The 27,313-nt window shown below is 42.7% G+C and overlaps 1 protein-coding gene across 3 annotated transcripts in view; it reads left to right on the top strand.

The window, feature by feature from the left end:
• Window positions 1-27,313, top strand: part of LOC137298545 (kalirin-like) — a 282,884-nt gene that overhangs the window by 40,785 nt on the left and 214,786 nt on the right. For 2 of the 3 annotated variants that reach the window (XM_067830846.1, XM_067830845.1), the window contains exons 5-14: window positions 464-565; window positions 848-961; window positions 1,110-1,338; window positions 1,522-1,703; window positions 1,979-2,101; window positions 3,962-4,153; window positions 4,368-4,499; window positions 4,755-4,883; window positions 23,481-23,582; window positions 24,621-24,743. In XM_067830846.1, the coding sequence (XP_067686947.1) occupies window positions 464-565; window positions 848-961; window positions 1,110-1,338; window positions 1,522-1,703; window positions 1,979-2,101; window positions 3,962-4,153; window positions 4,368-4,499; window positions 4,755-4,883; window positions 23,481-23,582; window positions 24,621-24,743 (1,428 nt within the window). The remainder of the gene's footprint in view (window positions 1-463; window positions 566-847; window positions 962-1,109; window positions 1,339-1,521; window positions 1,704-1,978; window positions 2,102-3,961; window positions 4,154-4,367; window positions 4,500-4,754; window positions 4,884-23,480; window positions 23,583-24,620; window positions 24,744-27,313) is intronic. The other variant, XM_067830847.1, reaches the window with a different exon arrangement.

Genomic DNA, 27,313 nt, shown 5'->3' with positions numbered 1-27,313 from the left:
CTTGTCTGCCAAATTCTGTGTCATTGGAAAATTGAGATATTTTCATTATTGAGTAATTGCCTAACTCTGTTACTGAATTATGATTGATACCTTTGCTTCATTGCTTCAAGCAGTTAAAAATAAACATTGAGGTGTTCGTTAAGATAAATATGTTGTTTACTGGTCCTTTGGGACCCATGGGTTGATGTACCCCTCGTGACCCCTTAACAACTTATAATCCTTACCCTTGTGTCACTTCAGGAATCACCCCTGGTTTGATTTAGTAGGTACAACTCACCACGCTGAAAACTTGGGTTCGATTGCCATCATGGGTACAATGTGTGAAGCCCATTTCTAATGTTCCCCGTCGTGGTATTGATAGCTTATTGCTAAAAGCAGTGTAAAACCCAACTAACTCACTCACTTACTCACTTCAGGGGACTGATACCCTACCCTTTATTGACTGATGATGTTCTTGTTGCAGGAATGCTTCCCTGGCAACATCCACATTGCATATATAATCAAACCAGAGAAGTTTTGGGAGAAGCAAAGGACAAGTCTAGGAAGTGCGAAGTACAACTTTGAGGTGAGTCCATCTTCCCCTGATTCCACCAGTCCTTTCCTTGGTTCCAGTCTTTATGTTGCAGCTGCAGTCAGACAGAGGAGATGACTCAATACCTCATTTCACTATCACAAACATGTTAACTTACAACACATGTTAGCCATGGGTTTCCCTTTCACACTGGACACGGAAGTCAATTATAGCACACGCTAAGGCTACTTTCAAAAGTTAATGGTCGTCAGATATAATCAAGAGAAGATATTGACAGTTTGCAAATGTTAAGTGTAATGCCATCTTGTGTTTCAGACCAACATGATATCACTTGACAGTCTTCAGAAGGTGATTGATCAGACTCAACTCACCCGAGAGTTTGAAGGATCTTTGGATTATGACCATGAACAGTGGATTCAGTTACGACTGGTAGGACCCTCTCCCATTTTATATAATAAGCAATCGAGTAGGTGCTGTGAGGGCTGTAGATACACGCATTAACTGACAAAATGTTGTCAAACAGAAGTTCCGATTGTCAGCATTCTAAAGCATTAAGCAACAATACTTCTGTCATCAGATGCTGGAAGAGTTCATCTGGAAGGCTCTGGACTTGCTGGACAAGTTGGACGAGCTTGGTGAGATCCTGACTAACCCTGAACTGCCAGATGACCTGAATGGGTCTCAGCAGCTGCTGGAGGAACACAATCACTTGAAGAAGCGGGTGACACTGGCACCTGTGGAGAACTTGGCTGCTGAGGGCCACCACATCCTACGTAAGATCACAGGAGATGAGGAGAGCCAGTCAGGTGACTATTGCAACTGTCTCTGTGACAGTGTCTGTAGACAAGCTACTTCTTGGCTGAATATTGTTTTCCAAGTTTTTGTGTAACTCTGGGTTTGGGAGAATCTTATTAGAAAAATATTTCATCAGCCATCATAAACTGAAGTGGATCCTGTGAGACACTGAAGTTAGTCGATGTGTAATGCAGGTACTGGTCGTCGGTTTGTAGTGTCAGGCAACGCAGACTTCCAGAGTGCTGTGCCACAGATCTCCCAGCTTCTGGACAACCTCCACTCCACCAAGCAGCATCTCAACCAGCTTTGGACCGTGAAGAAGATGAGACTGGAGCAGTGCCTGCAGCTCCGCATCTTTGAGGAGGATGTGGAGAAAGTGAGTATTGGGGTCAGAAGTACACTAGTTTTCTGTGGTATTCTGCAGTAATGAATGTGAAAATCAGGATAAGGGAAGAGAGTAGTGGAGGGTGGGAAAATCAATATTGAGATGGGCAAAGTAATGCCTCAGTTAGGAAAATGAGCTCTGAATTATTATGATGTAAAATGTTATGGCAGAGAAGGGTATTTTAGGAACAGCATTTCCTTTTTTCTAAATTTCCAGTATATGTCTCAACATACAAAGTATTCATTATCATCTGTTTGTTTTTACAGATGTTTGACTGGATAAGTCACAACCGAGATCTGTTTCTAGTCAACTACACAGAAATAGGGACGTCTCACCAGTTTGCTGTTGAACTGGAATCTGAACATAGTCAATTTGCTACTAGTGCTGTGGTAAGCATGGTGTACAGATTCATTCATCTGACATTCTTGTTTCTGTGGAAGCCAGTACAGGCACTCCTCTATTATTTTTATCCCCCCGGCATGTAATGCAGGGGATATAGTCGACGCCTCGTCTGTCTGTCCGTCGGTCTGTCCGTAATCATTTTGTTTCCGGAGCATAACTCAGAAACCGTTCAATGTTTTTCTGCAAAACCTGATAGATATATCAATCTGAACCTATAGTGGTACCTTTTGGTATGTGCAGATTTTTGTGATTTATTATTTTCTTGGTTTCCATGGAAATGTTTCAGACATAGTCTTGAAAAGTGAGAGGTGTGTTTTGTTTCCGGAGCAGAACTCAAAAACCGTTCAATATTTTTCTGCAAAACTTGGTAGATATATCAGTCAGAACCTAAAATGGTGCCTTTTGCTATGTACAGGATCTTGTGATGTATTATTTTCTTGGTTTCCATGGAAACATTTCGTACTTAGTCTCAAAAGTGAGAGGTGTGTTTCGTTTCCGGAGCAGACCCCAAAGTGGTGTCTTTTGGTACTTACAGTTTTTTGTGATTTATTATTTTCTGCGTTTCTATAGAAACGTTTTGGACTTAGTCTCAAATTGGAGGGATGGGCTTCGTTTCAGGAGCAGAACTCCAAAACCATTCAATATTTTTGTGCAAAACTTGGTAGATATATCAATCGAAACTAAAGTGATGCCTTTTGGTATTTACAGGTTTTTGTGATTTATTATTTTATCATTTTCCATGGAAACGTTTTCAAAAGTGAAAGGTGTGTTCCGTTTCCGGAGCAGAACTAAAAAACTTCTTAATATCTGTTGGTAAAACCTGGTAGATATGTGTGGCAGACCCCAAAGTGGTGCCATTTGCTATTTACAGGTTTTTATGACTTATTATTTTCTCGGTTCCATGAACACGTTATTGACTTCGTTTCCGGAGCACAACTCGAAAACCATTTCATGTCTTTCAAAAGATCTTGGCAGATATACGAGACAGATCTTGAAATGGTGACATTTTCTGATTACAGATATATGGCACTTATATTTTTCATGAATTCCATGGAAACAATTCTGACTTGGTCTAAAAACACAATAAGTAACTGTCGGATGATTTGTCCTTTCAAATATGTGGGGGCTGGGGGGATATGTCATCTTCTGATGACTCTTGTTCTTCATGCAGATACATGAGGCAGATTTTGAAGTGGTGCCTTTTGCTGTTTACAGATATATGGCATTTATATTTTTCATGACTTCCATGGAAACAATTCGAACATAATCTAAGAAAACATCAAGTAACTGTCAAATGATTTGTCCTTTCATATATGTTGGGGCAGGGTGGATATGTCATCTTCTGATGACTTTTGTTTTATTATGCAATGAGTAGGTTATTTAGTTGTTAGTGTACACAAGCAAGATTAGACTACTACTCACAACCTCATATACTGGGCTTTTTTCATCTCTTTATAACAACTTTGTATGTTGAATTTTGATGATTTGTTTCAAAGTGCATACTGAAAGGTATCAGAATCTGCATCAGAATCTGCAAAGTTGTGTTTTACATTGCATGTGACCTATGAGCATGACAAAATAAATCTAAATTTTATGAGAATCTCCATGATGAGGCTGTATTTGTTTCAGATTCTATGTGTATGTGCTGTGTTTTATTCAGAATCTATGAGTTTGTGCTGTGTTCGTTTCAGAATCTATGAGTTTATGCTGTGTTTGTTTCAGAATCCATGTGTGGTGTGGTGTGGTGTGGTGTGGTGTGGTGTGGTGTGGTGTGGTGTGGTGTGGTGTGGTGTGGTGTGGTGTGTGTTTGTTTCAGAATCTATGTGTATGTGCTGTGTTTGTTTCAGAATGTATATGTGAATATAACTCGCATCTTGGGGATGGCCCAGCGACTGTGTGATGCTGGCCACTATGCCTCCAAGACAATCCGGATGCAGGCAGGGAAACTGGAGCGAGAGTGGAAGAGTCTGGCTGCTGCCCTGGATGACCGAAGCACTGTGCTGCGAATGTCTGTCATGTTCCACAAGAAGGCAGAGCAGGTGGGTGTCACTGGGATTGTGATAATTGGGTGGATGGGTGTATGTAACACTTTGCCAGTAACTAAGTGGGAAATGCTTCTCTCTTCATATATGGGGTGGATGTAACACTTTGCCAGTAACAAAGTGTGAAATGTTTCTCTAACCATTGGAAAGCATGAAATATTTAACTAGCCAGTCTGATGGAGTTAACAATGCTGTGTGGTTATTGTTGCAGTACCTGGCTCAGGTCACCAGCTGGCAGAATGTGTGTGAGAACCTGCGGATTCCGTCGCACATCGAGGACCTGGAGGAGGCCCTACAACAACACCAGAATCTCATTGAGACCATCACACAGACCTATGCTGAGGTCAGTATCTATCCATGCCGATATCTTTGTTAGAATATAAATAACCTGATTTAACTAAGGCTAATTTTACAATTAACATGAAGTTTTGCTCTTGTCATCTCACTAAACTATTAGAAAAATCTAGTGTAATAACTGAATCCGACATAACCATAGTAACAGACTCTCTACTTTGTGTGTGTGTTGTCATGTGATTTGAAACAATTGGTAATATAATTCAATACTTGTAAGCAATTGTCAGTACTGTTTTGTATGCAGGTGTGTGGGGACGGCAAGTCTCTCCTGGACACACTCCAAACTCCGGTGTCCTCTGGCTCCAGCAATTCTCTGACTGCCAAGGCGGACTACTCTGAGGCTGCTGGACACGTACTGGATGTTGTCCATGAGGTAATGTTTCTGTGTTTTCATTACATTCAAACAGTCCTTGCAGTGGATAAAATATACATCAAATGCAGTGTAATTTGGTTAATGTAGGGTTTTCATGTGTGGGGAATAAATTAAAGTTGTTAAGTATCAGCTCAGTTGTTTGAAGGCACAGATAACCAAGGATGATGTAATAATGTTTGGGTTTGAGAACAGTAGAAAACAAAACTGAATATCTATAATGAAGCTGAATTAGGAGATGGAGGAGCTAGCAAAGCCCAAATTTTGATCTTCCATTATTATTTATACTCAAATGCTTTTTCATAATTGTGCAAAAAAGACCCACTTTATTAAAACATTATCTCCAAAATTGTTTGTTTTGTTATGCTAAAAACTGAAGTTTCCCTGCATGATTATGAATTTGCAAGTTGGGATATTCATGACATGTATGGCACATCAAGGCATAAGGTATCCTAAAAAAATAATGAAGGAGTGTACAGAGTAAACATTTAACTAAAATGGCTACATTCAGGTCTCAAGTCCACACTGTATATGAATACTGTTGTTGTGCGGACTAGTTATATAAACAGATATAAAAAAAACAGTAAAGAATTATTGTGATATATATATCAGCTAAAGACATGTTGCCAGTCAGTCTTTCTGGAGTAAGAGTAATTTCTTGCAAATGCTGCAACTGAAAGGTAGGACTCAGGGAAAATGTACTAAGGGGAGGTAATAATGTCTTCAGAATATTAAATTGTCTCCCCTTTGACCACAACACTGAAGCTGGTGCACATTGTAGTAATTATCACCTTCATTTGGGGCTAAAACCAAAGTGATTATTCAAATATAATGACCTTGCATATGTCATATTTGGGATTACTTTTTCTTAGAAAAATACAAATTCTAGTACTTCTTTTGGTAAGTCCCATACGTGATTTGAACCCGCACCCTCAGTGTCAGGAACCTGATCGCCAACACACAAAGTCAGCCACCTAAAATGCTTGGTCCACTGTGACTCACACAGAAATGGAAGTCAGACAACTGGTAGTCTAGATTGTATATAAACATAGTAGTATAGGGAATAGTGATTCTAAAACACTTTCATAAAACCCCTCTACAAAGCCTTATTTACTAAATAAGGCTTTGGTTGGGCCATTAGCTCTTGCTACTATTACCCCTACTATAAAAAAGTTGGCGGTAATTACTGTGCCTTGGTAGGAGGTAACACTGTGCCGTACGGTACGATCAATAATTCTTCTCTTACAAACCCCCTACCCGGCCCATCCCTCAAGTAGTATAAGTTAGGTTCGTCGGCTTTCATATCCACTTTATCTATGTTGTAAGTTTTGACTGACCATATAGGATCGGTGGCTCGCTTACGATTATCGCCCTCGTGTTCCCCCGGCTGGTATAGATACCTCACTAAGGCCCTATCTGGTATTTGTTTCTCCTTCCCACGCAATGGAGCGGCCGACTCTGCAACTATTGATTTTAATTTGATAGCGTCTGCCGGTTTCTTACCGGTGAGACGGGTGACTTCATGGTTGATTGCCGACACCACCTTGGGTAACCTCGTGACCCATTCAGTCGATCGTTTTCCAGGGGTGGTCATCTCCCTAGCATACTGATAGCCGAACAAGCGCTCAGCCAAAGTCCTATTAAATCTCTCAACTATGGCTTGGCTGCGATGGGCTCCGGCCGTGCCACGCCTGACCTTTGTATCGTGTTTGGCTAGCAGTTGTGACACGGCACCCATGAACTCCCGTCCGGGGTCAACTTGCAGCTCTGTTGGCCACGTCAGCGGACTGCGTTTGTATATGCGTTCGAATCCTCTGGCTACCTGGGCCGAATCTTTCGTGGTCAAGGGTTCGGCTTCCTTGTAACGACTGGCTACGTCCACTACGGTTAAGGCATACTTGTACCTCTTATCGTGGGGTAGGAACAGTAGGTCTGCCTGGTGAATGCTATTAGGTATGTTAATACCGAACCTCCTTCTAGGCACGTAGCGTGGTGCCGGTAAATAGATCTGCCACAGGGCTTGTTTTTCAAGCCACGCTTTGGCTTCCTCCGGGGGTACTCGCGCTATTTTAGCTAGCTTATCTACTGCGCTAGCTCCTTTCCAGTACCCACGCGGGCTGTAGTAAATAGCCTCAAATTTTTTCATGTCCATACGCGTATGTGTTTATACCATCAATAGCTATCCAACGTTTCGTGTCCATAGGCGATAGGGACGTCTTGTTTATAGTAAGTCCGTATATCTTATGTCCATCACTTCTAAGTGTGTTCATTTTATGTCTAAAGGTACGGGTCTTGAACAGGGCTTCCTTGAATCTGGCGTGTTTGATGTGTTGTTTCACCACATACTTCTTAACCCCCTTAGCCTTCCGGATCTCACTATTGTCGGCTTTCAGTATGGAGTACATCTTAGGTCTCAAACCTATGTACTCGGCTATGGGCGTGCCAGCACACTCGTCCTTCATTTTACCTAGGACCTTTTTATTTACCGTACTGTGTAGGGCATGGGTCTTAGGGTAGTCGCTGGTGTCATATAAATCGAGGTGGTTTTTCATGTCCTCGTACACGTCCTCGGTTCGAATCTCCATCAGCAGGGAATCCGTGTCAGTGTACAGTACTTCACACCTGTCGCCGTACTGTTTCTTGAGCTCGTTGTAGTAAAAGTCGTACATCAGGTGTTTGGATAAATCGAGGATGCTCATCCCCACGTAAACAGGCCGGTTAAATTTTATGTGGCTTTTCTTCATGTGTAGGGCAACCAGGTTGTCTGTGAATATCTTACTACGGTTGAATGCCGGACTGGCTATCAATCTCCTGAGCTTGTCTTCCTCACTCGACCGAACCAGCTTCACGGTCACGCGTTTCCTCAGGTTCTCCATAGTCTTACCAAACACCGAGTTGTTCATGAGCTTGTAGAGATTTTTCTCAAAATCACTGGTGGCTTTTTTTCGTAGGTCTGTGTTCATTCTGATGTAGGGCTCCATCCATGGACTCTGGTCGAACATGAGCACCCTGTGTATTTTGGTCAGCCTCATACCCAACGACAGGTACAGCTGTAGGTTGCGATAGTGAACGATGTACTTGGTCTTATTCATTAAGTTAGGCACGGGTTTTTCAACGTCTGTCACACGCCCACCTGACAAGTTATGTTGGTACTCAGACATCCAGTCTGGGTTAACCCTCATACGTTCGGGGGCCAGGGGGTAGCTGTTGTGCGATGTGTGTAATTCCTTGGGATACTCTAGGTCAACCTCGAGGATATAACCTTTGTTCGAATCTGGTGCAACCCCCATAACATCAACGTGGGGTACCCATTCGAATCCCCCTGTAGGTAGATACTGACTCATGGCCCAGCCGTACAGGTTGTTTGCGTCGAGGTAGAGAATGTGATTGGTTGGTTTGTTAGGATCGTAACCTTTCACGTATTGATTATTTGCTTTCGCGTATCGTTTGGATGCCATGGAAATCCCACCTCGCAAGCCTTTCTCAATGAATAGGTGCATGTCGTAATCTGTGAGCAATTCCAAATTAACTCCGGTCTTTTTAAGCAAGGCGTCCCACGACAGACTTGGGCTGGTGTAATACCATGCGGGGTCGAGTTTATACTGCTTGAAACAGGTCCGCCTGAACCTCTCAAACACGTCGGCTAACAGCAGTACATCTGTCCTCAAGTACAGGTCGTGATAATCACCCAGGTTCTTACAACCCAGTTTATTCCATACGTTAGTCGCGTGCGAGTAATCATCTCGTGAGACGGACGCCTCATTCAGCTTGCTATAAAAGCAGTCAATAGGGGGTAGTCTGGTCTCGGTGAACTTGGCCCAACTATCCATGTACTCATAGGGGTACACACCCTTCCTCATAAGCAGGGGTCTAGTCTCGGCGTCTGTGTATCGATCGGTGATAGGGAAGGTATTGTTGGCCTTGACCAGACTGTCGAGTGACGACAGGAGGAACTGAAACGAGTCAATGAACCTAAGTCCGTTTAAGCTGAAGGAGATGTATCTTTCCATGTTGTTGGGGATGCACGTTATATTACCATCGATTTTCGCGATGGCCTGCATGATCAAGTGTGAGTCGTACCCTCTCAAGTTGTGAAAGACAACGGGGATGTTTATTGTCTTAGGGTTGATTTTAAGCTTGAGGTTGCACGCGTTGTGAGCGGCGCCTCTATACTTACCAGTTATGTGACAGTGATCTCTCACCGAATCACCGTTAAGTGGTGAGTCGCACACGTGACAGTTAGTGCTACTAGCGTGAGCTAGCCTGTCGACTCGGGTCAGACGCATGGGAGCGATTCTATACAATGCATTCCTAATAATTTTTTCTTCCTCCTGCAAACACTTTAGAAACCTTTCAGCCGCGTCAGGCGCCCTATACACTACCGGAGCTTTAGTTTCCCCGTCACAACGGACGACAATGTATCCAAAACCGCAGGCCTTATGTTCCTGGGTTTTGTGGGTGAAGCTACCCCCACTAGGGGGTGTGGGGGATTCCCCAACCACTAAGGCTTCGAAGTCGGCGTATATAATATAAGGCACAGACATTTGGTTCTTGTGGTTATTGAATTTTAGGATATTGTCACCTTCCTTAGGCATGTCGACTCGTATAGCCGTCTGCCCCACACCTTGGCAATCCTCCCGGTGGGATTCTAATAAATCAGCTCGTGTGAAGCCGTGTAGGCATCGCTCACAGAAGTGTTTTTTCCCTCTGTATGCCGATTGGTCACACAACAGCCTGCTAAAGTGTTTTATCCATGTGTAGTGATACTTGTCACCTTTCTGGATCATGAATATATTGATAACTTGGCGATCCTTCACCGGGCTGACCCTGTGTACTATTGTTGTGTTACCTTCGTGCCCAAAGACATTTATAGCCAGATTATTCTGTTTTTCTACTTTAGTGATCTGAGATATGGGGGTGGGTTCATCTATACCATCCCAGTTGAGCCCATCGTCCTGTGGATAATTAGAAGCCCTGTTCGGATTAGTGTCAGCTGGAAATAAAGCTGACCTGATAGCTAACCTCAGGCAATCGTTTCCTCTATTCTTAACGTTTACTATGGCTTGTTTGTTCTTATAGTAGGGGGGCAAGGCTAGGTATGACCCGCCTCTGAACGGCACGTAGTTAGCTATGTCTAGATAGACGTTATCGATTTTATCTACAGCCCACCCGGACCCCAAGTGTGTGTAGCGTTCTAGGTATTCTCGTATCTGCTGAAAACTATTATCGATTGATGCGTCAATGGTCTCTGCTTGTGTGACGACCTCTTGTTGACCTCGGAAGTAAGGCTGAACATACTCAGTGGTACTCCCAACCTGCTTATCGAGCGACATTTTCACTGTGATCTGAAACTTGATACTTCCTAGATTATTTAGTTCCTGGTTGACCTTATCAGCTATCAGAGGCTTGATATCTGTAATGTCTATGTTTCTATCAACGTGCATGCGCCAACCTCTCAAATAGTTACCTACAGCGCGCTCAGTGCTCACGAACTGTAGGTCAATAGCTCTATTCTGCCGTAATAATTCTAAAAGCTGTGGTTTTCTCATACGGGAATACCCGCCTAAACCCAAATCGTGTGCCTCGGCTTTCAGTTGTTTTACAGTGGGACGTGCTACGGGGGTATGTGATAACAATGCGGTTAACCCGGCTCTCCCCAGGTTTGAATAACCCGTGTGCCCAAGCTGTTTTGCTTGAGCTTTTAATTGTTTTACCGTAGGAGGGGCTTCTAAACCTAGTAATCTCAACAATGCTGACTTCCGCATTCTAGAATACCCGATAACACCTCTCTGTTTTGCGACCCTCTTGAGCTCGCTTACAGTAGACATCGTGTTTACACCTAAGAGAACTAATGTCTAATTGGTTCACAGTAAGGGGAGGTAACTCTTTCACGCACTGGAGTCTATCTTGAGCAGTCGCCTATGTTCTTTTATGTAGCCTTTTTTATTCTCGTAGATGAGTTGATGTCTGACTACGTTTGCTCCGTGAGCTTTACATAGACAGTAGTGTCCTTTAACCCCGATACCACACACAGAACACGTGTAGTTAGGACTTCCCATATGGAAACAACAGAACCCCTGATTCCTGCATTTCCTACCACAGGCCTCAGTCTTCCCCATAAGTATGTATTCGCATCGGTATGGAGCGGGTCTCATGTTTACTTATATAGGTATTTTAGTTTAATTGCTTCGCAACCAACGCAGTAGCTGCTATACCTAAAACTATGAAGCCCAGTTCACGATTCATTTGTCCCTTGGATGGTGTGTAGTACTGAGCGAGTGTGGGTTTATTGAGCGGTTCCAATTGTTTACCAGTTATTAGATAGTATTCTTTCATTGCTTCATCAACATCGTTGAATGTTTGAACGGCATGGTTTTCACGCTGGAGTTGTTCGTTAATAAAGTCGATCCTCTGGAGGCGTTTTTTAGCGTACTCGGCCTGTGCTCTTTGTAATTTCTCAGTAGCGAGATCGTGCCGCTTCCTTTCTTCCTGTATTTCAGCCCCATCTCGTAGTTTCGAGAAGAGGAAATTACTCCCGGAAAATGCCAGGGCATTCACTAACGCCCCACCGACCATCATAGCTATCGTGGCCATCCCTATATTTATTTCATTATATTATCAGGTATTATTCCTTGTTTTACTAGGATGTCTTTTGTGGCCATCGCCATACCAAGGTTCATTATGAGCATACCCATATCCTGCAGGTTGAAATCTAGCTTGATAGTTGGTTGTTTAAGCACCATTTTAGTCAACCGAGCGTACCCTACGGCTAGACTGGCTACCACTGTGGCGTGGTATGCGTCGTTGACGAACATTTTCCCCTCAGACATTATGTATATGATATAAAATATTAAAATTATAACATGATATGCGGGTCGACGGTGGGGGATACCCCCATACCCCCACTGTTGTGGGTGGGGGGTGGTGGCTCACTGTGGGAGGGTACCCCCACGTATAACCATGTTATAACCACGGCAGCAGTTACGCCTACAGCCAACAACAGTCGAGTTGGGTTGGTCACTTTATGTTGATTACACCACCGTTTTTTACCGGCAGCTACTCTCTTAGGATTCTTCTGCCTGGTTACTGTTGAAGTGGTCTCCACCGTCACTGGTTCCTGTGAACTCACTGTTTGGGGTGTGGGGGGTACCACCACTGGGGTCTCCTCCACTGGGGTTTCCTGTGCAGCATCCATCTATACTATTATTATTATTCTTTCTCTCAAATTGACAATGTTTTGCTGTGATAATCGCCGCCGTCACTGGAGCCAACAACATACCATATTTGTGGTACAGCCCGCAGCTGATAGAGCTCACGGCGTGTTCGATAAAAGGGTCTTTCTCGAGGTCCTCCCACAGGTAAAGTCGGCGCTCTGGTGGAATGGGAAGGAAGTGTGATACAATACCGGTGTATATCTGGGTCATAGCCGATCCTATTGTCTTTGTCATTTCTGCTCCGAGCCGGGACTCGTATCTAGCGTACAGCTTATCGATTTCTTCGGCTGACATTTTGTGAATTTTATCCGGAGTGTAGTCTCCAAAGTAATGTTTGGCTTTGCCGCCAACAGCCAACGCCACCAGTTTCTCTCGCTTATCATCAGTGGGGCCTGCCGGCGGCGTTTGGGAGACCCCCAACTGTTCAAGCAATTCCTCACACTCCATCTTATAATATAACAAGTAAGATTTAGTTTTAACTATATAATACCCGATACAGGCAAAACACAGAGAAATGAAGGTTAAGTTGCACACGACAAATACTTCAAATATCATAGCTTTGCTTAGCTTTGCTTAGCTTTAGCTTAGCTTTGCTAAGCTTTAGCATACTATATATGCTACTGGTTGGTCGGTCTTGAGCACGAGCTTAGCGTGTTTAGTTTCAGCGAGCTGTTTCTTCACCCGTTCCCGTTCTAATTTGCTCATCACATCGTTCTCTCTCAAACACTCCTCGAACGAATCCCTGTCCTTGCAGTGAAATAAGGCCACCCATCGCGTCTGCTCCCTGAGGTCTTTCAACACCGAGTTGAACTTCTGCGTTAGCACCCAGACGCTGTGATTTGCATGCCGGCCGGAGAAGGCCAGGTACGATAGCATGTCTCTCTTTTTTGTTATCTCGTGATTAGCGCTGCAGTCGTCTAATATGAACAGCGTCGGTTCCCCTTTAAATTTCTCGTGAAGAGCTTTCAACCAGTCCTGCAGGCGTGTTCCAGGGTCGATTTTGTGTACGTCCGGGTCCGTCATCACCCAAGGTCGCGCGTACGTTTTATTCATGCTCAGAGTAGGGCACATGATAACGATGTTATCGAACACATCCTTGTAGTAACCCTCCAACATATCCAACACGAAAACGGTCTTCCCACAGCCAGTCTGCCCGCATATGATAGCGCAGTGTGGGTCAGTGGGTAGTGGGGGGTACCCCTGGGGGGTGTGGGGGTCTCCCCCACTAGTAGATGGCTTGCACGAATCTCCCATTGTCTATATTAAGTTGCGCGTCCATAATTACGTACAGATATAATTTCAACTTACCAGCGGTTTGAGCCTTCTTAGTAATCTGGATGGTTATCCCTTCGCTGCCGTTATCTATACGGCGCCCGCTACCGTGCAGTTTATCATCATCCGTGGATCGCATGTCCAACCATAGGGCGTACTTGGTGGTCAGGTATTCACCGATCTGCACGGAGCCGAGGTCCAGGTCCTTTGTTATGTAATCCCCCACTGGTAGCTTTTTTATCTCATCCCACTGCTGGTGTGGCCTCATACCATGACTGAACAGCTGGTTGGGCACGCCCTCGATGGTCACTTCCACCTTTTCAATCTCGGGGTTGAAAAACTTCTCGCTGTCCCTCCGGAATGGCTCGTAATCCTCCACGGGGACGACCAGGATACCTTTCATCGATCGCGCCGGCACGTTCAGGTTGATATTCCACACAGTGTCGCTCTTATCTCGCACGACTGATCTATGCCTCAGTACGCGATCGTACAGGATGGCCATCTTCCCAGAGTACTGGTTTCGAACCTGCCTGGCCAGCTCCGGGCTAGTGACCATGTCGAACTCAAGAGAGATGTTGTCTATGGCATAACTAGCCTCATCACCGTTCGGCGTACGCACTACTTTGCTATAGTCGTTAAACGTGAGCTCGTATTCGAGCCTATCACCCAGCGCGGCCTGGTAAAACGGCGCGTGTCCCGTGAGCAACTCGAAGTCGAGCGGCACGCAGAATCGATTTCCGTATGCTAGAGCGATGGCCTTTTCACCGTCCGATAGCTTGTCTTGCTGGTCTGTCGTGAAGACGTATCCTATGCGCGCCCGGGTTGATTTGCTGATGCCCTGGTACACATCATTGACTCGTTCTCTCTCGCTTTTCCAGAGATCCTTGTAGCAGTGAAACACGTCGCTGTCGTCGATGCTCAGCACCTCGTTACCGCTGATCTTGACGGTCGTTTTCTTGATGATAGCTCGACCCACGTTCCGCACTAGCTCGCGTTTGTCGTTGTCGGAGGTCAACGTGATATTGAACGCCAGTCGAACAGTGCCTGGTACAATGAGGTCATTCTCACCAAGGTTTGGAAATCTAACCAGCAGAGTTTGATTCTGGTCTATCTTGCTGGGATTGTTGGTGATAGTCACCGACTGGCGCACGGCTCTGGCACCTAATGGCTCTCTCAATTTTCTGAAAGGATCTAATTTTCTGCCGTACATTGTTATATAAAAGAAATATATTTTTAATACTAATGGATGAAGACATACCTATGGATGAGATGCCGGGCGCTAGTGCCCAGGCATATGATGAGCAGGAGACCTCATTTACTAGTTCACCATTGAACCAAGAACTCTTGGAAACAACGGTAAATGATTATTTCGAAAGTTTAAGAAGAGATAAAAACTACGTTGAACCACAGGGTCGATACCATAAGGATTTTTTTATTGATACAAAGGGTGTTCTACGCCTTAAGTCTGACCCAGGGGTTGACCTCTTTAACAAGAGCAATAAAAAACCACTGGCCTTGTCAACTCTAGCCAGCCGCTATGGTGTTGAATTTATCCGTAAAAATCTAAACATGAATGATTACGGTGGTGCAATACCTAAGGCCGTTAAAGAAGATCTGCAAGCTACCAGATCCCACCTCACCACTAGAGATGAAATGACACCAGAGCGTGCTACAGAAGCCTCGGACAGCATAGAAAAACTGTTGAGCACCTACTGGGACAAACCGTTACCAGGGTTTGACTTTCCGGTAAGGGAACTGTACGGCTTAGACGAAGCCGTGAAACGCGTGCGTGGAGAACTCGTGAACAACATGGGGAAACTGAACGAAATCGACGAGCACATCACTAGGGAAAAAACCAAACTCAACGAAACTGAAAACGATGATATGAAGCGTCGTATCAATGAACGACTACGTGATTTAGAAGACGAGAGACGTACACGATTGGAAGCCGCTTCCTCGAATCGTGAACAGCTTCGATCCCAGATCAGTCGCATTCGGGAAACAATCGATAGAATACTGAATGAGGATACAACTTTAGCCAACAGGATTCGGATATTGTTCCGGGAGCAAGGGATCACCATCGCCAGCATTCTGACTGCATTGGGTTTCATTATATCAACCCTGGTGGTGTCACTGACGGGGGGAACCCCCACACCTGGCGGCGGGGGAACTCCAAGTGGCGGTGGGGGTGTTAAAGACTGGATCAAAAAACTCGGGGAAGGCCTAGCTAAACTGGCTGGTAAAGCCGCCGAAGCCCTTCCCGGCATCCTGGGTAGCATCGTCTCGTGGTTGTTGAGCGCTCTGTCTAAAACTGCCATGTGGCTCAGTCAAAACCTGTGGGCAGCCATCGTCGCCGTGGCGGGTCTGGTGTACGTAGCGGCTAAGAAATCTTTAACCAAATAAGTCCCAAAGCTATCCCACCAACCACCAGGGCCGTTTTATTATCAATATGCTGCTGATAGGGGGGTACCCCCACATGCACATGAGGGTGTGTGGGGGACACATGAACTTTAGGCTCCGGGGGTGGCGCCACTATACCCTTTTCACGTGGTTGGGTGTGTGGGATATGTGGGGTGTTAATATCGGGGTTGATACCCAACTTTTGGTCCGCCGTGGCTATAACTATTTCGTTGTTATAACCCACCACTTTTTTTACTCTCAGTTGCATATCACTCGGCGCCATGTACAACCCCACGCCGAACACGTAATTGACTTTCGATCTGGCGTATTCTAACACGTTTTGGTATCGTTCTATGGCCCGCGGGAGATCAACTGGTGAATTGATAGCATCATCAACGTTGGAAACGAATTGTGTCTGAGCGTCGTAAGCAGTTCCATTACCGATGATGTTGGAACGCGTCATCGACTGCGCACCCAACAGCGCCCACACGTACGTTCGAATCGAGTCGTTCAACCTGACTACCCCGGCACGAGTGAATCCTTTCGACGTGTCCAGCATGAACATTTTCCACCCGTCTGCGTTTGACTGCTCCACTTTCTGGATTTTGAAAGCAACACCACCTTTAAAGTCCATACGATCATCCCTCCATTCATTACTTGACAAAGCATATCCCTGCTTAAGTATACCTCGTCTCACTAAATCATCACTGGCATCTTTCACTGGTTGTGGCCCATATTTGGCAGGTTTATGAACAAGATCCTGTATTATATGGAAAAAACTATCCGAACTAAACATTTTTCGTTTCATAAAGTGTGATAGTATATATTGGTTAAATGCTTTTGCCGCGAACCCATCACTGTAAGGAATACCCAACCCGTGGTTCGGCCCCGGCAAACGCCAATCCGTCTTCGGGTTTATTTCGAATTCGTTGCAAATACGTTCGTAGGCCCGTCTATCGTATGGGTTGTTTGTTGCGTCCCACGCTTTGTCCTGTGGGAGGGGGGCGCTGATCTCTTTAAGGATACGTCTGACCTGGTAGTACACGTGGAACTTGAACACAGACTGACTCAACGGTCCACGCCGAGTGTCGGTCAATGTCACACCACACCCCGTTGTAGCGCACCACACGGCAAAGTTGAATTGATTCTGCCAGAACTGCATAGGGTTGTTGAACCAAGCGTGGACTGCCTTGACGTTAGTCACCGAAAGCTTATACTTATCAGGCATATCTATAAACTTGGCATTGAAATACAACCCAGGAGCAACCACGATCTTCATGGTGGAGAAATCTACGTCCAGTTTAGGGTACAACACACCAGGGGAATACATTTTAAAACTATTATATAAATAAATATATATGTAATATGTACATAACACTTCCAGGAATAACGAGCGGTGAGGCCGTTCAGCTGACGCACGCGATCGATAACACGTCAGGTCAACTCGAAGTCGCACTCTGCGATATCACCTACCTACCGCAATGGACTAACATTAATATCAGCAACAATAAGCTGTTCGTCAGTGGAACTCGCAGCCAGATAACTGACGGCTACTACAGCGTGTGCTCTCTAAACGATGAGGTCTTCAAACCCCTGGGAGCAGAACTCAAGATGAACGACTCAAACGGTACAGTGGTGTTAATCAACAACGGAAGAACCTCATTGAGGCTAGGCCGACCATTAGCGAGGATACTCGGTATGTCTCCTGACGAGATAAAACCAACAACAACCGTCACAGGCACGAAGTTACCCGATCTAGTACCGTACCGAGAGCTGTACATTCATCTCGATCAGGTGAGCACAACGTATAACATTCAAGGAGGTCACCCTTCCACTATACTGAGAGCAGTGCCGGTGAAAACTGAGAAATTCAACGACGGTAGAACCGAGTCGTTTTCACCACGGCAGTATAAGAGATTAACCCAGGGCAACATACCTGAGCTGACAATATCGGTGTTAGATATAAATCATAATCCTGTAAATATAGGATACCTCAGCTTAACGCTTCACGTAACATGACCAGCGCACAAGGGCCCGGAGTGAAAAAATGCGTCAATATCGGGATCTCCGACCTCGGAGACACGCGCGGTTTCGACGCTCCCGGAGTAGATGGTAAATCGTATGCCTTGCAACTGAAAAACAACATTTACAAACGCGTTGAAATCCCCTCCGGTGGAGCCCTAAGTGATATGATAGATACCACAAGAGCAATAGTCAACACTAAGTACACCCTTGTCAACACCGGTGATAATAATTGGGTAATATACCCATCGTTCGGTGGTAAACTGTTCGACTTAGACGATGTTGAGAGCACTACCGTCGTCAAAAACAAACCATATATGCTCGTCTTCACCGAAGATGACAAGTGGGTGTTGTTACCCGATAACAAATGGTTTCTCAATATTAAACTCGTCTCCCCTTACGTGTTCACGGATAACAAAGACAACCACCTAAACAAAGTCGTGAACAATGGAACCCTGCTCGTGGCTTACGTCCCAACTCAGAGACGTAGTATAGTCGTCAGCCCAGTCAACACTATAGCAGCCCACATGCTATCGAGTAAACCGGCCATGCAAAACGTGAAATTGCAGTTGGTGTCTGAATTCGAAGGCGTGGTCAAGATACTAGAGGATCTACCGGCAAACTCAACATTGTTCATCAAAGTCTACCTAGGGGAACCATCGGTGAATGATGTCGAGATCGTGAAGGGGATCAAACTCGGGTGGGTGAAACGACACCAGTTTCAAGTTTGCAACGTTTACGTGCGGGTGGGTGTCGACTCCAAGACCAGTCTGCAGGGGGTCAACGTGATCGTGGAAAACAAGATATCACTAATCAATATCTTCCTGCCTGACAACATACACTTCATGGGTATGAAGTTAACCCCTGAATTATTATCAGAAAACCAGTTGGAAATTATATCATAATAGTATAATAATGACTAGTCATCATCCCAACACTACGCTTAACGACCTGGGAGATACGGAGGGATTCGATCAGCCTGGTGAGGAAGATGAATTATACATCCTACACTTCAAAGACAACGTGTACAGACTGGTGTCATTACCAGATTTAAAAGAACCCAAATGGCTGATCAACTTAACAATCGCCTCACCTTATATCACAACAAAAGAGGGGTGGAGGTTTATCTCTAAGATTAGGAATAACGGTATCTGGCCCGGGGATTTCATTACGGGGAATGAAGCAACAGCCAAGGTATATTTTTATGAAGGAAAAATTGGATTAATTTCTGGAATAGAAAGTAAATTAACATTTAGCAGTAGTTATTTACACGAAAGGCAGCTTGAGATATTCTCCCCCTACACAATCATCATAGAAGTCATGTTTACGTATTTTGACCAGGAAAACTCCTCGAAAGGACGTCAATTTTTACCCGGGGTGGTATTACACTGGTTTACCGAACACTTAGATCAATATTGCCGTATTGTTATACAACGGGATACCCCCACGGGTTCTATAAAACGTTTAATAAGCCTCCCTGGGGTTTTTATTACAACAGAAAAGTCTATTAACCTCTCACCTCTTAGCATTAGTTATGATCTATTCCTTATAGGCTTCAAATACATTGATAGACTATTAACTGAAACCCAATTAAAATATTTTTCAAAATATATATTATAGGATGGGTCTGTACCCAGTCGTAGAGGAAGTAGCGAAGACGTTGGAAACCGTAGATGGGTTCCGCTTGAGGCAGTTATGTGATGTGAAACGTCAACTAGAACAAGACCGTGACACGCGGAAAGCTCTATGTAAAAAGTATAATAGAGCTTTCAATATCGTGAACGGGGCTGACACTACCCTTATGGCAACCAGCATGGGACTAGGGGCGGCAGGCGTTGGGTTGTTAACCACCATCGTGGCTGCACCTATAGTGCTAGGTATTGAAATAACGGCTGGGGTGACAGGGTTGGTAGGGTTGGCGCTTAAGTTAGTATCACGCAGACTTAATCGTAAGGCATTGAAACACGACGAGATCAGGGTTCTGGCCGAAGCAAAGCTGAACACAGTGAGTGAGCGAATTTCCACGGCACTCTCTGACAGTAAGATCTCAGAAGAGGAGTTTAGTTCAATCCTCTCTGAACTCAAAAAATATAACGGAATGAAACAAGATATTCGATCCAAGTCTCGTAAGTCTGCTATCAGCGAGGACGAGAAAAAAAAGTACATAGCACAGGGAATACAAAAAGCCCAGCAAGCCTTTATTATGAACACCAAAGAGATCGTAGGCGGTTCACGTTAAACTGTTTCCTCGATATAAACATGACATAGGGGCGATAGCCGTAAGCGAGCCACCGATCCTATATGGTCAGTCAAAACTTACAACATAGATAAAGTGGATATGAAAGCCGACGAACCTAACTTGTACTACTTGAGGGGTGGGCCGGGTAGGGGTTTTGTAAGAGAAGAATTATTGATCGTACCGTACGGCACAGTGTTACCTCCAACCAAGGCACAGTAATTACCGCCAACTTTTTTGTAGTAGGGGTAATAGTAGCAAGAGCTAATGGCCCAACCAAAGCCTTATTTACTAAATAAGGCTTTGTAGAGGCATTTCTTGAAAGTGTTTTAGAATCACTATTCCCTATACTACTAACATACATGTACATTTGTACATATCCCAATATGGGCAACAGCTATCCACAGTAACATTGCAATATGCTCATAGATTTGCTGTATATATCCGTCACTGATTAATTTACTAATTTAACTCACAACTTGCATGAAGATATTGTCTTGTTATCTTAAACGTTTTAGTTCGCCACCTACATCCTCAGGCCTACCAAACATATTTGTCTTCATGCTGCAGAAAGTCAACGTGTCTACATAGCACAAGAAAACTGCATCGTCATGTTATGAGACACTAAAAAAACTCCAGTGAAATGGAACTTAGCACCAGGAACAAGAGACTTGAATCATGAGCAGTAGTAAACAGCTATGGCCCTGTAGATCAACATCAATCACAAATAACATCTTTTATTTCAAAGATCAATGACCTTGGTACTATTATTGACGACAAACTACAGTGGGGCCCAAATACTGACTTCATTTTCAAGAAGTGCCAACAAAGATTACATTTTTTGCATAAATTGAGATCTTTTAATGTTTGCCAAAAAGTAATGTTGTTGTTTTATCGTTGTTTTGTTGAGAGTATTTTAACCTTTTCAATTCAGTGTTTGTACGGTTCTCTTAATCTCAAAGGCAAATCTCATCATAACAAAATTGTTCCTATGGCAACCAAGATTTCTGGAATTTCTGTTTCATCTTTACAATCCCTCTTTAATGATAAAGTATTGTCACTGTCATTCTCATGACTATGCTCGCCTCAAACAGGAATTAAGTTATAAATATTCTAAATCGTTATCAATGTGCAAAAAGCAATTTTATCAAAGTTCAGTGATGAGGTAGCTGATTGTTTTCCAGGTGTATCTTACACAGACACTGAAGAAACATGATAAACAACACATCAGATTATCTTGTTCATCATTAACAAGTTGTGGTTGCAAATTTGATAATGCAGCACACATTTTCCTAAGCAAAAGCTGCTTTGCAGTTGTTTAAGGCATTACCAGTACAGTGTACACCCTGTAGAGTAACGACTTTTTTTTAACCCTTTCCATTGCCCTCTCTTCATCAGTTCTAAGATTCAATATTCTCAAGTTTCTTCTACTCGGTTTTCTGTTACATCTGGATCTTTCCAGGGGTGGACTTATTAATTTTATACCTCTTGGAATTGTCAGATCTGAGATTGAGAAACCCTTGTCTACCATAACTGAATCTCCACTTGCACATACATTCAAAATTCCACATTGTTCTGTCAAATGTGCTAAGTCACTAAAGCTGCCACAAATCAGACACAAAAGTGATAACACCAGAAAGGTTTTATTAAGTTGTGATTGTGGAGTTTCTGTAAAGATCTCAGTACTGTCAACGATGACTCAGCAATCGGAATATTTAATCTTGAACTTGTACAACCTGGCACTGTCTACTCACCAGTATGTTTTGAAGGCCACGTGGCAAGAAAAGACAAATTAAAATGTTGGTATGAAATCCAGTACTTAGCAATGTTAATGCAGGTAGATTTAGAAACTTTAAATATATCACCTAAGTCCTCAATAAGTGGACCTAATTGCAGAAAATAATTCATCTTCCACTGTTCTCCCCACTACCAGCTCTTTGTGTATGTTCCCCTGCATCATTCATTTTATTAAAAAGTGCCTCAAATGTTTTTCTGTCAGGGATTCCTGTGTAGAAAATACACATATCAACAGAATGTGATATGTCCTATAGTACTATGTCATGTCTACATAATTGAATTCCTACAGTTCTAAATGACAATATTTCATTGACTGTGTCAGTTTGACCAGGGAGCCTATAAAGAGGGGGAGAAGAAACTCCTCGAAAAGCCGCTGAACGTATGTCTCAGGTCGTTACATAACCAGTGTAGCCAATATGGTGGCAGCGTAGTATTTAAGATTGAGCTCAGTCATTTTTCAACAGCTGATTAAGTTCGCTGAGTATTGTAACAACTGAAATCCAACATGTCGAAGATAGGTTAACTATTTTGTCACTTCAGTATAAGTCAAATAATTGGTATTAGTGTCCGTATTAAGACAGTAGATTTGTAGTAGTTTCAATTCGGTAAGTTATAGCTCACTGTTTCAAGAGGCGTGATTTCTTCACCAGTGTCTTTGGAAACCTGAAAAAATAAAAGCAGATAATAATGATCAGATTTAGTTACCTGTTGACATTATGTTTCATACAAATGATGGATGCAGTAAAACTTTTGAATGAATTACATATTCAGTAATGTATGCTGAATAAAACCAATAATTTTAGAACTTGAACACAGGCAGAAAATGAAGCAGGATTTACAAAGAGTAGCTTGTCATACAGATCTTAGACCAGAAATACACAAACAAGTCAATGCAAATATGCCTACATTCATTTGTTTCAGCTTTTGGAAAGTGAAGAGAGTATTTGGGCTTCTTTACATTATTTATGGCGCAATGTTTGTTGAAAAATAACATAAGAAAACATTTTTCTCACCTTGTCACTTCAAAGATCTTAGGAAATCCGTCTTTCGGGATAAATACTGTGGGCAAACATTTGTCAGCGATGTATTTGCCATTACTGAAATGTGATGAACACAATCTGTCATTCTTTTCGCTGAGTGAAGATGAATATTCGAATATACATCTTTGGCTGAACTGAAAATGTTAACTGATATATTCACCGTAACCAAACCAACAAATGAGCTTTGTACAAAGAGGTCATTTTCAAGGGAGATAAGAACCCTTATTGAACTGGGCTATAAAATATCAAATTTATCATAAGAATTAAATTACACTCATGTTATTGTCTCACCATTGTACAGCTTTCATTGTATTGATTTTTGGCAGAGATTTCTTATGAATGTAAAAGGGTTTGGTTGTTTTTATTTGATGTTTAACATTGCTGAAACATTTAGAAATTCACTTTTTTTCGCCATCCTTTTGAGATCTAACTGAAATCAGATAGTGTGGGAACATTTTAATACAATTTGCCTGATAGCAGCACATCCTAACAAGCTTCAGCTTTGTATCTGGCCAATAGTTCCTACATCTTGTTGGAGGACTAGTGTATTCTCCACTCTCGCCTTCATGTCTTGACACTGAAAGTTTTAAGACCATTTGTTAATGAATGTTGTGTTCAGGTACTTGCCCATCAGCGTCACCTGGAGCAGATCTGGCATGCTAAGAAGGTGAAACTGCACCAGCGGCTTGGGTTGCGTCTTTTCCAGCAGGATGTCAAACAGGTCAGTTAGACACGATACTTCCAGCAGGAATGTCGTAGTATCAGGTCATATTTGGAGATGTGAAATCACAGTGTTACACAAGGATTCATTTGATTTTTTTTCACAGATCATACATCACCAACTAACAAACAGGTGTTGGAAACAGCTTGCAAAATAATGTTAACACAACAACTTATGAAAGTACTTTTTCTTTCTTGGGAAATTAAATTTGCTGCAATTCAGTGTAATGTATTTTTGATTCATTGGGTAACAGTGGTTGTGAGAGTTGCAAATCTTTTTTTGTATTTGGAGTGGGCTCTTACCATTAAGTGATCTTGTTAGTATACAGTTCTGGAGTGAAGCTTTTAATGAATTAAATTTCCTGTTATTTACCCACAAGCTGTTCACTCAGTGAATGGTCGATGACATACCATTGTACACACAAAGTAAATATGTCACATGAAACAATGTTTGATGTGTTGGCCACAACAAGCCGCCAGTTTATGGATTTTGTAAATCAGATTAGAAATCTACATTTGTCTTGTGAATCTTGCTTTATTTATATCCTCATACAAACATTATTACTGTAAAATGGATATTTTGAAGTACTGGATAAATGGTGATTGACCAGTAAACAGTGATAAATAGGAATACCAGAAAAAAATTAGTTTATTGAAGAACTTAGAATGTCATTTGGGCACAATGGAAAAGATTTTAGTTGAAGCTGATAATTACTAATTATACAGTTGAATAACAAGTTTAGCAGTGCCTGAAATAAGTGATAAGGCAAAGTATTTGAACATGGACAGTATATCATACTGTGGGCCAGTCTGCAACTCAGGTAAACTCCAAAGAGTCATGAGAGCCTGTCAGCCTTGTTGATCTGTCCCACTAGTATCTAGAGTATGTTGTATTCAAAAATCAAATTCAGAAGTGTGTGAACCTTTCTAAAAGTTTCGCTGATTTCTTTAATAACTGTATCAAACATCATACTGTCAGTCATTCACATGCAATTTACATCATGATACATGTATGTACATCTTCACTCTCTTTTCTCAGGTTATTGACTGGCTTGACAACCATGGGGACATCTTTCTGGCCAAAAATACTTCAATTGGAAAATCATTACAACGTGCAAAAGCATTACAGAAAAGTCATGAACATTTTGAATCTGTGGCACAAGTAAGAATACTTTTCATTTTTAAGGACATTTTATGTGCTTGCCTGCTGAACCGGCTATCATCTCACGCTTAGGTGATTTGGCATCCCCAGCGTGACTCAGTCAAGATTCCGTTAGCCGGGTTAAGGTGTTTGGCACGGATGCTGATCAGCCTTATTATTCCGTGGCACACCCACAACATGGCGTAGTTTTCTCTTCGGGGAGTGTAACGGATGGTTGGTATATGCTCTACCTCAGTTACGGCTACAGGTAATAGGGAGTTCAATGACACAGACAACCCGCAAATCATCCCGTTAGTCGCAGATCTTCTGGATTCTGACGGACACACTGCCTATTTGGCGACTAACCCTGAGCTCATTAGGAAGGAGGGTTTGATCATTTTACTATCCATGGACTCAGCTGTGGAGGACTAAAAGCTGGGATGGTCCTTGAAAGGAAAAATGGAAATGCTGCATGCTCTTTTTAGATACATTACCCAAGTTATCATTTCCACATCCCAAAGTTGTAAACTTTGCAGTAAAGGCTACCCTTGATAAATTACAATGAGGGGTTGGCCGAGTCTAAATCACTACAGTCTTTACCCAGGGTACTGCAGAGACCAGCCCATGCCATTCATATTCGAGATCTGCCAGCTATAGTGTGCCTCATTTGGAGCAGGGAATAGTCAAAACCATGGGATTGGTTTTATTACTGCATTAGGGGATGCCCAAGCTGTCTTTGAGTTTGGAATTCATCCAGTCACTCATGATCGTTTTTTATCCCAACCAGTTCAACTTCACTGGGAAAAGGATTTTGGACCACTCACATAGAAGTTAGCACTTCCATGTACATGTAGTGATTTGAAGGAATTGGACATGGTTGCTTTGACATCCATTGGTATGTTATCCTGTTCTATCTGGTTTGTTGAGGGTGTTCAGGTCTTGTTCCTCCATGCAGTTGTATAGGTTTACTTCAGGGTAAAATGAGACACAGCTCAACAAGGTGGCATTGGTGTACTTTGTTTCCAGGACAGGGTATTTTCAAATTCTAGTGGATGCTATGGCCAAGAGGTGATATAGTGGGTCATATCAATACCACTGAATGGTTTCAGAGTCTACATTCATCAAGGAACAAAACTGAGTCTATGTTCATAAGCAGCTGGGATACTCTGTAGTTTATATGTGGGAAGGCAAGCATCAACTATGCATGAAGTAAGCAAGTTCAGTTTTGCATCACTGATCTACAGTCCATTTAAGTCAGAAATGGACCTATGAATTGCAAATTTTATCATTGTACAGAATTACCTCATTAATATAAATAGTACACTTGTTTATCATTTACTAAAGCCCAACAGCTTTCTGATATTTGAAAACTTTCCAGACTCCACCAGAAAAGTTGTTTGAGAAACAATCATCATTGAAAACGTAAAAGTTGTTATCTCTCATGGCGGGGTGAAACCGCAGAAACGGAACAGCCAGTCAATGCAGGGGACATCTCAAAATCTGTTCCGGGAGACCTGTCGGTAACTCGTCTGTCGTAGTGTCATAGTTATGACTTAACTCATTAAGCCCGAGAGCTGCTTCACTGCTCAACACCTGGAATACTGTACTGATTGCCTGGCTCACTGTGAGGAGACTGATTAATGTTATTCACACCTGATAACCATGACAGGGTTTGGGATGTTACAAGAAACTGTCTCATCATACAAGCAAGTCCTGATTGTTTGATTGTGTTGTAAAGATATATGTTGAAAGAAAGCAGGTGTAAATACATATCATATACACAATGTTTTACTAAATTTTATTGCACATTCTCTTGTAGACTTTTTGTGGCTTGTACATACATATTTTCTTAACATATGTATGTATTCTGTGTATGTAAGACATGAAAGCTGAAACATACTTTAAACAAATTGTCCCTGTGTCATCATTGTGTGAGGTTAAATTGTACTAAACATCTGGGTCAGTAGCAGTAAAGAAGAATTTATGTACATGCTTAATAATCTTCAATGAAAGAAGCGTTTTTGCTGGTACATTGCTAGTGTATACTGAATATTTTAAGGAAAGTACTTATTCTCTAGTTTGTGATTTACATAGAGCAGATTCACTGTTTGTCACTTTGATCCATCTAGATTTACTGCAGAAAACATATGTTATCATACCTACATATACATATGGTATTATACTTATTCCTTGCACATATATAAGACAAAGAGTCATGGGATGAGGCGTCATCAAAGTTCACAAATCTGTTCAGTATAGTGGCTGATTTGTTATCTATGACCAATCGTATCATGAGATACCTGTCACAGAGGAAATGACAGGTGATGGGGCGTAGACTAAATTTCTGAAGAGCATGTTTGGTCATTAAACAGCTTGAACATAGATTGATTATTTGCTATATTGTTGACCAGTCGGTTAGCTGGATTTCGGCTAAAATATAAAATTTTGCAACATAAATTCAAAGTATTCTACTCTCTCGGAGTGCTTTGTATGTCCTTGACATTTCGCATCTTGTTTTATATTTGTTAGGTAGTATTTGCATTTACAAGAAGCTTTAGTAACCTTGTCACCGTTAATTCAATCAATGTGCA

Source organism: Haliotis asinina, chromosome 10 (assembly GCF_037392515.1).
Source record: "Haliotis asinina isolate JCU_RB_2024 chromosome 10, JCU_Hal_asi_v2, whole genome shotgun sequence".
Taxonomy (NCBI): domain Eukaryota; kingdom Metazoa; phylum Mollusca; class Gastropoda; order Lepetellida; family Haliotidae; genus Haliotis; species Haliotis asinina.
This window is presented reverse-complemented; position numbering and strand designations above follow the sequence as displayed.